Consider the following 10,000-nt stretch of genomic DNA (forward strand, 5'->3'; position numbering starts at 1 on the left):
ATATAAAAGCAAGAGGCAAGATCAAGGCGCAATGTTATGATGAAATAAGAGAATAAAAGTATGTCCCAATAGTATGCCTACTGCATCCTAACTAGATTATTTTTATCGTCGGATGTAGTATGTAGAATAGAAAAAAGAAAGAGTATGAGATTTGGAACGCAACCTATGTGTCTGGTTTCAAAGATTTACGTATTTACAGATTTAAAACTATTTCTTGTGCATTCATGCAATCTGTCTCTAACAACGACTTTATAATCTCAGACAACATTCAACTTCTCATCTCGTGAATTCATTTTCAAGTGAAGTTTTTTTTCAGGTATTTTTCGAGTTTTTGTCTAAATTTTACAACTTTGAATGTCAAACAATTTCAATTTTTCTTTGCTTGAAAATGAATAACTTTAATTCTCAAAAAATCTGCATACCACACACACACACACACACACTTGCTCACTCACCCACTCACTCACTCACTCACCCACTCACTCACTCACTCACTCACTCACACACACACACACACACACACACACACACACACACACACACACACACACACACACACACACACACACACACACACACACACACACTCTCTCTCTCTCTCTCTCTCTCTCTCTCTCTCTCTCCCCCACACACACACACACAGACACCCCCTCACTCTCTCTCTCTCTCTCTCTCTCTCCCCCACACACACAGACACCCCCTCACTCACTCTCTCTCTCTCTCTCTCTCTCTCACACACACACCCAGACCCCCCCCCCCCACCCCACACACACACCCCACCCCCCCCCCCCACACCCCACACACACACTGACTCAATCTGTTGTTGCATTCCAAATTTATTGTTTGCATGGTACATAAAACACCTGATTAGAAAGAGCAACTGCCAAGCCGAACGTGTAAACAACAGTTGAACGGTGATCGTATAGAAAGCGTGACTCGTACATTCACACAGTCGTGCATAAGAGAGTTTCCACAACAATATATCACTGTAAACAGATTTTTTTGGTAACACTTTGTATCAGTTATTTCAAGGCTATACTCGAATCTACGGTCATTTATTCATACAGGTGAAACTCAAATTCCTTCGTGATATTTCTCTACTTATGACGTCTATTGCAGCATGTCCGTCCTGGGAGAGGGATCCCTTACTCTGTCGACTCTCCCTGAGATTTCTTCAATTTTTTAAAATCCCGGTAAAGGTTTTTTTACTGGGAGTTTTTTCTCTGCCGAGCTAAGGGTGTAAGGGCAGGGTGTCATATTGTATCATATTGTATGAAATGTAAAGCCCACTGAGACAAATGTATTTGTGATTTTGGGCTATACAAATAAAACTGATTTGATTTGATTTGCCTCATATTATTAGAATATCATGGAAAATTAATTGGAATTGAGGCAAGAATTCATGCAAATGGGGGCCCAAACCAAGTACTGAGTACATATGCATGGTTATACTTTATAGAGGGGTCGACAGTTCTGTATTTAAAATCCCCCTTTTTTTATTGATTTCATGTAATATTCAAATTTTCGATTTTGAATGTGGGGTTTTCATAAGCTGTTGGCCATAATAATCAAAATTATAACAAATAAAGGCTTGAGATATCTCACTTTGCATGTAATGAGTCTATATAGTATATAAGTTTCACTTTTTTAAGTTGAATTATTGAAATAAATGAACTTTTGCACGATATTCTAATTTTTCGAGTTTCATCTGTATAGTTCTTCATAAGCTATCAGTTACTTAGCCTTTATCTCATACATGATTTGATATCTAGACACTGCAGGCACATTTTTTTTTTTTTTTTTTCAAGCACTGGTCAATTTTGAGATTTTTGTCTATTTATCTTCCATAACATGTCTTCTTTCATACTAGTATAAATCAAAAGGTCCAACATGTACATTCAGGTGTTTATTTGACTAAACCTTGTCTGTTTGCGTCTGTATATTTCTCCTATACAACCATCTTTAACGGACATTATCTCAACATTAGTTTTTTTTCCCCCTCAATACTCTGAACCAAAAATCTCAACTTCTAAAAGTACTTACATCAATTAAACTTTCCATAATCATTCTCAGCACTATTCTGAAGGTTATTACAGAAGGATTTGTTCATATGTTGTTAACTGTCTGATTTATGAGACATTTTCTTCTTTAAAACAATGCAATTTTAAGACCTGTACATAGTATTTAGTTGTATTTATCAGATGAAAAAAGGCTGCCTAAAATCATGCATGAGATGAGATACTATTAACCCTTGTGAATTACTGATAGTCCAGGAATCAAGCCACGATTATTAATGTAGCCTTGAAGGTGGACTCAGTGATTCTGGAGAACGCTTGTTGTCTAAACCAGTGAATATCTCCTATAAGCTGGTTTTAATACACAGCCTAGACTCTGTAAATAGGCTTGTTGCTAGCTACGGTAGGCCCTCTTTGTTTACATACCAGTTTACAGAGCCTGGGCTGTGTATTAACACTGGAAACTCGTACAGACAGACAGGTAGCGGATCATGAGGAGATATTCACTGATTTTGAGAAAACGTGACTTTTGACAACAAGCGTTCTCCAGAATCACTGACTCCACCTTTTTAATACAAAGTGTCACCCACATTTTTATAAATACAAGCTCAAAACCTCGCTTGTCACTCCAACACATTTTTTGACTTATAAAAACAGGCAGGTCGAGTAATAGACATATAAAGGAGAAGTTACAGCCCGCGGAAAAAAAATTAAGAGACCAGTCTGGATTTTTCTTCAATCTTCATCTCTACATAACTTATTGAAAATGCTCTTTAATGACAATATTTTTATTGTGAATTTGGTAGAAATGTTGTCAGTAGTTTATATTATAAAACCAAAATGTTAATTCTACTCAAACATTATGCCTCTAAATATTAAAAACGAGAGACAGCGAACATTTGGAGTGGACTCTGAATTTTTTTCCGGAGCTGCGTATCAACATATTGCATCATGCAACATCTAGGAAGAACCATATATCATCATCATCATCATCATCAGAAGTAGTAGGGGAGAACGGGGTTATATGTCACACGGGTTGGTTGTCACAATCGTTATATCTCGGAACCAGAAGGCGCTGTCTGTGAAATTTTGGTATGTAAATGTCAAGAATTGGGATCAGAGGTCACCTACATAGTCTTCCTTGGGGTTAGACTGCTGAATTTGAGGTGAGAGGACTGTTTGTGTTTGTTTTTTTTTTAAATTGAAAATATTTAGCTCCTCAGTATTTTTCTTCTAGGCTTTTACACAATGTGTTTATAACAAAACACTTGTTACCCATTTTTTTTTTTTTTTTTAACCTTTATTTCTACAGGTAAATCCCATTGAGACCGAAGACTCTTTTGCAAGGGAGACCTGTTTTCCTTTCCCACGTTACCATGCACACACACATTCATACACCGATAGCAGGCTAACTATCGACATTCACACAAGGCAAGGTGGGTTAAGTGTCTTGCCCAAGGACACAACAACTATGACACAGGTGGCAGGGCGGGGATCGAACCTCCAACCCTTTGATCATCGGCCGACCCGCTCTACCACCTGAGCCACAGTCGCCCCCATAAAAAGTGTGAAGGGACAGCTATAGTTTAGATTGTTGTGAGCTATAGCTAACTAATTGTTAGATGGTTGTTAGCCTTGATGCTATATTGTAGGAATGACTATTGAAATATGTTTTTGGTGATGAGCAATTCTCGCCAGAGTAAAAAGTGTTACTACCAACCCCGCTCTCCCCTAGTAGCCATTGTAACAGTAGGATGATTTTTTATTTTTTATTTTATTTTTAACTTTCACAGTTTGTATTGAAGGAAGTGCAATAGAATTCGGTATCCGTCTCAAAATGCCTCACGAGAATTTCATTAAAGACCTACTTCACCGGTTTGAATATGAAGGTGTATTGAATTCTGAGATCCTATGTAGTATAAATGTGAGAAATATAGGGTTAAAAAAAACACTCTTTCTGCCTTTTCTCAGGCTAGGATGAACCGATTTCAATTTTTTTCGCACATTTATACTACATAGGATCTCAGAATTCAATACACCTTCATATTCAAACCGGTGAAGTAGGCCTTTAAGCAGTTGTGCGTGTATTAGGGCTGTAACGATATTTTGTATTCATTTGTATTACGATTTTTTTTTTTTTTTTTTTTTCCACTGTTATTTATTTTTTTATACATATGAATAAAAAAAAACAAAAAAAAAACAGAATAAATAGTATTACGATTTTTGACCCACGATTCGATACATAGATTTTTAGAAATTTGTAAAGAATTTGTTTTTAGATAACATTTATAAAAGCATTTAACTTAAAGGCCTACTTCACCGGTTTGAATATGAAGGTGTATTGAATTCTGAGATCCTATGTAGTACAAATGTGCGAATTTTTTTTTAAATCGGTTCATCCTAGCCTGAGAAAAGGCAGAAAGAGTGTTTTAAAAAAAACTTACTTTGTAAATATTACTGTGATGTCTTTTACTGTGACATCACAGTAATATTTACAAAGTACGTTTTCTTTAACCCTATATTTCTCTTTCTGTGATGTCACGAGAAAGAGAAATATAGGGTTAAAAAAACACTCTTTCTGCCTTTTCTCAGGCTAGGATGAACCGATTTAAAAAAAAAAATTGCACATTTATACTACATAGGATCTCAGAATTCAATACACCTTCATATTCAAACCGGTGAAGTAGGACTTTAATGTTTACATTTAATAACAAATAACCTGAACAGATTTGAACACAAAAGAATAATATAAGCAGCATGAATAAATAAATAAATAAATAACCAAAGATATAACATTTCTCTCTTCTCTCTAACACAATAATACTGTTGAAAAATGAAAAATATTGACCTGCGCTGTAGACCAAAACTCAAGTTAGAAAACAAATGAACGCTTAACTGCTACAGCTTCTTTCACCAAAACTTGTTCTCAAAAACTTAAGCCTGGGAAAAAAAAAATATCGCGATTCTTCCTTCACACATCGCGATGCAGGATTGTGGCTCTGTGTATCGCGATTCTCGGCTCAATACGCATATCGTTACAGCCCTAGCGTTTATATATATATATAAATCAAATTATTTAGGCCCTTTTTAAATTTGTATTAACCCTGAACCATTGTGTCTGTCAGTCTCCATGTTTCAATACACAATTTTTTTTAATGTAAATTAAGTTATATGGAATGTAAAAATGCCTTATGAAAACAGTAAAATTAAAGCTGCTACGAGGAACTTTCAGTATGTGTTAATTCTAGCGCCCCCCTTTGGACAGAAGCGGTAGTGTTTTTACCACGCCAGCTGTTGTTCCTGGGTGAGCGTATACCCATGACAAAGGCATTAAGAAAAACGATATAAAAATAGCATTCTTTCTTTGCACTGATGGTCTCGGTTTGCTGTTACATGTAATTTATGATCATCAGAGGAAAGATGAGACTGTTTCAGAAATATTTAAAAGTTCCTCGTAGCACCTTTTAATTATTTCATAGCTTTGTGACTAGATATTTAGTCTCAAATTGACAAACATGACACAAAGAGAATCATAAGGGAAATACTTTTTAGTTTGTGGAAAAAAACTAATTATTTCCAGCTACTGTCTCTATTCATCAAGCTAAATTAGTTTTTATTGTGAAATGGATTTGAAATTTTGCATCAGTTTTTCTTGCACCAGATGGTTGTTAGTCTAGTGTGTGTGTGTGTGTGTGTGTGTCTGTGTGTGTGTGTGTGTGTGTGTGTGAGTGTGAGTGTGAGTGTGTGTGTGTGTCTCTGTGTGTGTGTGAGAGTGTCTGTCTGTCTGTCTGTCCGTCTGTCTGTGTGTGAGAGTGTGTGTGTCTGTCTGTCTGCCTGTCTGCCTGTGTGCGTGCGAGTGTGTGTGTGTGTGTGTGTGTGTGTGTGTGTGTGTGTGTGTGTGTGTGTGTGTGTGTGTGTGTGTGTGTGTGTGTGTGTGTGTGAGAGTGCGTGTGAGTCTTATGAGATTGTCTAAATCCCTTCTCAACAGAAGCAACTAAACCACCAAATGATTTTCTACAAACACAATTCTTTCTACTAATTCTGTTGGAAAACAAAAGCTCTGTGACAAAATGTGTGTGTGTGTGTGTGTGTGTGTGTGTGTGTGTGTGTGTGTGTGTGTGTGTGTGTGTGTGTGTGTGTGTGTGTGTGTGTGTGTGTGTGTGTGTGTGTGTGTGTGTGTGTGTGTGTGTGTGTGTGTGTGTGTGTGTGTGTGTGTGTGTGTGTGTGTGTGTGTGTGTGTGTGTGGAAAACAAAAGCTCTGTGACAAACTGGGATTTGACTGTTTATGCAAATAAGATTGTATCTCCATCTAGATTGAAACTAAACTGGTGCAGTGTGTGTGTGTGTGTGTGTTGCTGTGTGTGTGTGTGTGTGTTGCTTTGTGTGTGTGTGTCTGTGTCTGTGTGTGTGTCTGTGTCTGTGTGTGTGTGTGTGTGTGTGTGTTGCTGTGTGTGTGTGTGTGTGTGGTTATGAAACCAAAATTATAAACTATTCAAATCTCTCTTTTGGGGGACAGATTGTTGGAAGGCTTATCAGGGCCGATGTAGGAGAAACAATTTGAAAGTAGATTCGCTCACCCAGGAACAACAGCTGGCGTGGTAAAAACACTACCGCTTCTGTCCAAAGGGGGCGCTAGAATGAACACACACTGAAAGTTCCTCAGAGCACCTTTTTAAGGGTTTAGTTGTGTGTGTGTTTGTGTGTGTGTGTGTGTGTGTGTGTGTGTGTGTGTGTGTGTGTGTGTGTGTGTGTGTGTGTGTGTGTGTGTGTGTGTGTGTGTGTTACAGTGTTGTTATTATTAGTTGTTGTTATTTGTGTGGCATTATTTCACACTTTCTTTGCCACAGCCAAAGCTACACACTGCACCTTTAAAGCCCCTATCTCACTGGGCTGGGACTGTTTGCGACAAGTTGGAGACTGCATTCGCGAGGGAGTCTCTAAACTGTCTCCAAACGTTCGCGGAGGTCGCTTGAATTTTTAACATGTTCAAAAAAAGTGTGCGACAAATCTAGTCTCAAAATAGTCTCAGAGTGGTCGCATGTGTCTCAAACGCGTTGCAAACCCTTCTCACTTTAGTTTCCGCGACTCAGAAAGTGTGAGACAACTTTGCGAGGGTTTGGCGACATATGAAACTAAATTGTGACTGATTTGAGACAAAAATGAGACTGACATTCCGTTCGTGCGACGCTCGCCAGACATTCGCAAACGTGTCGTGAGGAACCAACTCAGTGAGAATGCAAGTGAAAATTGTCGCTAATTCGCATATTTTCTCGCAATTTTGTGTCTCCAACTTGTCGCACACTGTCGCAGCCCAGTGAGATCGGGGCTTAAGGGTTTATATTGGTTGTTATTGTTGTTATTCGTGGCTGATGCTTCGTGGCAGCTGATTGGTCAGGATGTGCCAGCGCTCGACCCTCCTTCCTTTGTTCTTCAGACAGTCCATCCACTGTCTCAGAGCGTCTCCCTGTGAGTGACAGCTCAGACAAACCCCTCCTGCACAACAAGACAACACATTAAAGAGGTCTCATAAATCAGACAGTGAACAATATATCGAGGGCTTGGCGCAAAAGGGGCGTAAGAGACATTTTCAGAATTTTACAGGAGAGCAAAAACAAACTTTTTATTGATTGTAAATATTTAATAAAAAACAGCATATGGAAGCAATCTCTACATAAATAGAGATTAGGCTTTAATGAATTCATTTGTAAAAAATAAATAAATATTTATGAAAAAAAAATCTAAAATAAAGTGTTTATTTTAGTGTCCATATTGTCTCCATCATGTGTGGGTATATCAGGTTCTCCAAACATATTCAAAACACTTTTTCTGTAGTATAGATGTTGGTCTTTTCTGCAATCCCTCCATATTGTCAGCTCTTTTAGCCTATTTATGATGCACTTACGCCTTTTTTGCTCTAAACTCGACCGAAGGTTTCCACTGACGCCTTTATGTTTTCAGCCTTTATCTCAAAAAGGTAAAATGTTTAGTGACGTTATTCTTTTACCATTTGATAGAACTTATCAAGACCTTTAAAATTATATATAAAAGTAATTTTTGCCAAATATGTCACTTACGCCCCTTTTGCTCTGAGCCCTCGATATGAACAAATCCTTCTGTAATAACCTTCAGAATAGTGCTGGAAAAAAAGCTCAGACACACCTAGGGCTGCAACTAACGATTATTTTGATAATCGATTAATCTGTCGATTATTTTCTCGATTAATCGATTAGTGTTTTGGTCCGTAAAATGTCAGAAAATGGTGAAAAATGTTGATCAATTTTCCAAAGCCCATGTTGACGTCCTCAAATGTATTGTTATGTCCAAAACACACAGATATTTCAGTTTACTGTCATAATAGGATTAAAGAAACCAGAAAATATTCACATTTGAGAAGCTGAAATCAGAGAAATTGGAATTATTTTATTAAAAAATTACTCGAAACGATTAATTGATTATCAAAATAGTTGGCGACTATTTTGATAATCGATTAATAATCGATTTGTCGATTAATCGTTGCAGCTCTAGACACACCCCTCCAAGACAACACAACACATTAAAGCATTTAAAGGTGAAGTGAGCGATATATTTATGTTAATATAAGTGTTAAATCGCTTTTTATTCATACAGTGATCACTTATATAGTGTGCGGGATTCATAAAGCCGATCTCTCAGTCACCCGCTCTGCATGTAATCGGCAAATAAACTTTTCTGGGATCCCACAACCTGATATTCAATCAGAAGAGAGAACGCTTTATAAAAAAAAAATAAAAAAAAAAATAAAAAATTACAAATATTAATATTACATTGTGTACATTGAGCAGGCAGGTCTTATGGAGGCATCCATGTTGGTTGGAATGTCATCAGCTGCATTGTTTAGAACAGGGGTGTCAAACTCTGGCCCGCGGGCCAAATCTGGCCCGTTTCAATATTTAATCTGGCCCGCAATTCCATTCAATTTGGCCCGCGAAAAAAAAAAAAAAAAAATATCATGTTTTTTTTTTTTTTTTTTTTTTCTCATGTGGAGCCTGTGCCATATTGGCACGTCGCACACGCTCCCAACCGTTAGGACACTCGCACAGCTTACCACTAGGAATGTCTGCTGAAAGTTCCACAGCTCAGGATTTTAAGACATGAATTGATGAACTTGCATTGAAGAAAAAATGTCAGTTTTCTAATGGCTGTAAATAGGCCAATCTATGTGGCTAAATAGCATGCTAATATTGATGATTGTTTGTGTCAACTGTCTAAGGATGAATGCTAACATTATCTGGTTTCTAACTTTTGCCTGAAGTTACAATATAGCTCACTAGCTAACGTTAGCTAGCTGCTGATAGCCCACCCCTTTTGTTTCCAATGGTGGCTTTGCATTTCATTACCAATGTAAAGTGTCATAAATAGTTAACACTGGTGCTGGGTCATGATTCCTATAAAAAAATAAAATAAAAAAACGTGATATGTTTTGAATGTGCAGAAAGTTTTGAAAAATCCAAGAGAAAACATATTGTGGCTCAATCCAGGATGCCTGAGAGCCTTACTGCATTATAGTCCTTTATAATTGTTTCACCAGGAACCTGAATGTTGTCTTTTCCTTTACAAAAATAAAGACATTTCCACAATAAATTGACGCAGAAAAGGCACAGAAAACCAACACAGAAAAATCCACCAGAATACAGGAAATTAAGTGTTTGACGCACAAAAATTTCTGGGGGAGCACCCCCATGCCCCCCACATATAATTTGTCCCCCAAAATATGTAAACAAAATCTAGCCTATGCCTCGTTTGTACGCAGGTTATATACCTAGATATGTTGTTTGAGTTTTGGAATAAAAAGAAGGCATGTCAGTAAGCGACATGTCTGGCCCTTCGTGTGATTATCATGTCGTAATTCGGCCCTTTGTGAAAATGAGTTTGACACCCCTGGTTTAGAATTTAGAATTGTTCTTGTCCTTGAAGGCCACTGTAGCTTCTGTTATTATTCAAAAGGG

General features: G+C 37.5%; 1 protein-coding gene across 1 annotated transcript in view; it reads right to left on the reverse strand.

Annotated features, from left to right (window-relative positions):
• Nucleotides 1-7,371: 7,371 nt before the first annotated feature.
• LOC307270889 (double C2-like domain-containing protein beta) overlaps nucleotides 7,372-10,000 on the reverse strand; it is a gene marked incomplete at both ends in the record, with an annotated part of 12,475 nt that continues 9,846 nt past the window's right edge. Inside the window, one exon of the mRNA XM_080054775.1 lies at nucleotides 7,372-7,508. Within this exon, the coding sequence (XP_079910901.1) occupies nucleotides 7,372-7,508 (137 nt within the window). The remainder of the gene's footprint in view (nucleotides 7,509-10,000) is intronic.

This window comes from Ammodytes marinus (genome assembly GCF_949987685.1).
Source record: "Ammodytes marinus genome assembly, contig: scaffold_224, whole genome shotgun sequence".
NCBI lineage: Eukaryota > Metazoa > Chordata > Actinopteri > Uranoscopiformes > Ammodytidae > Ammodytes > Ammodytes marinus.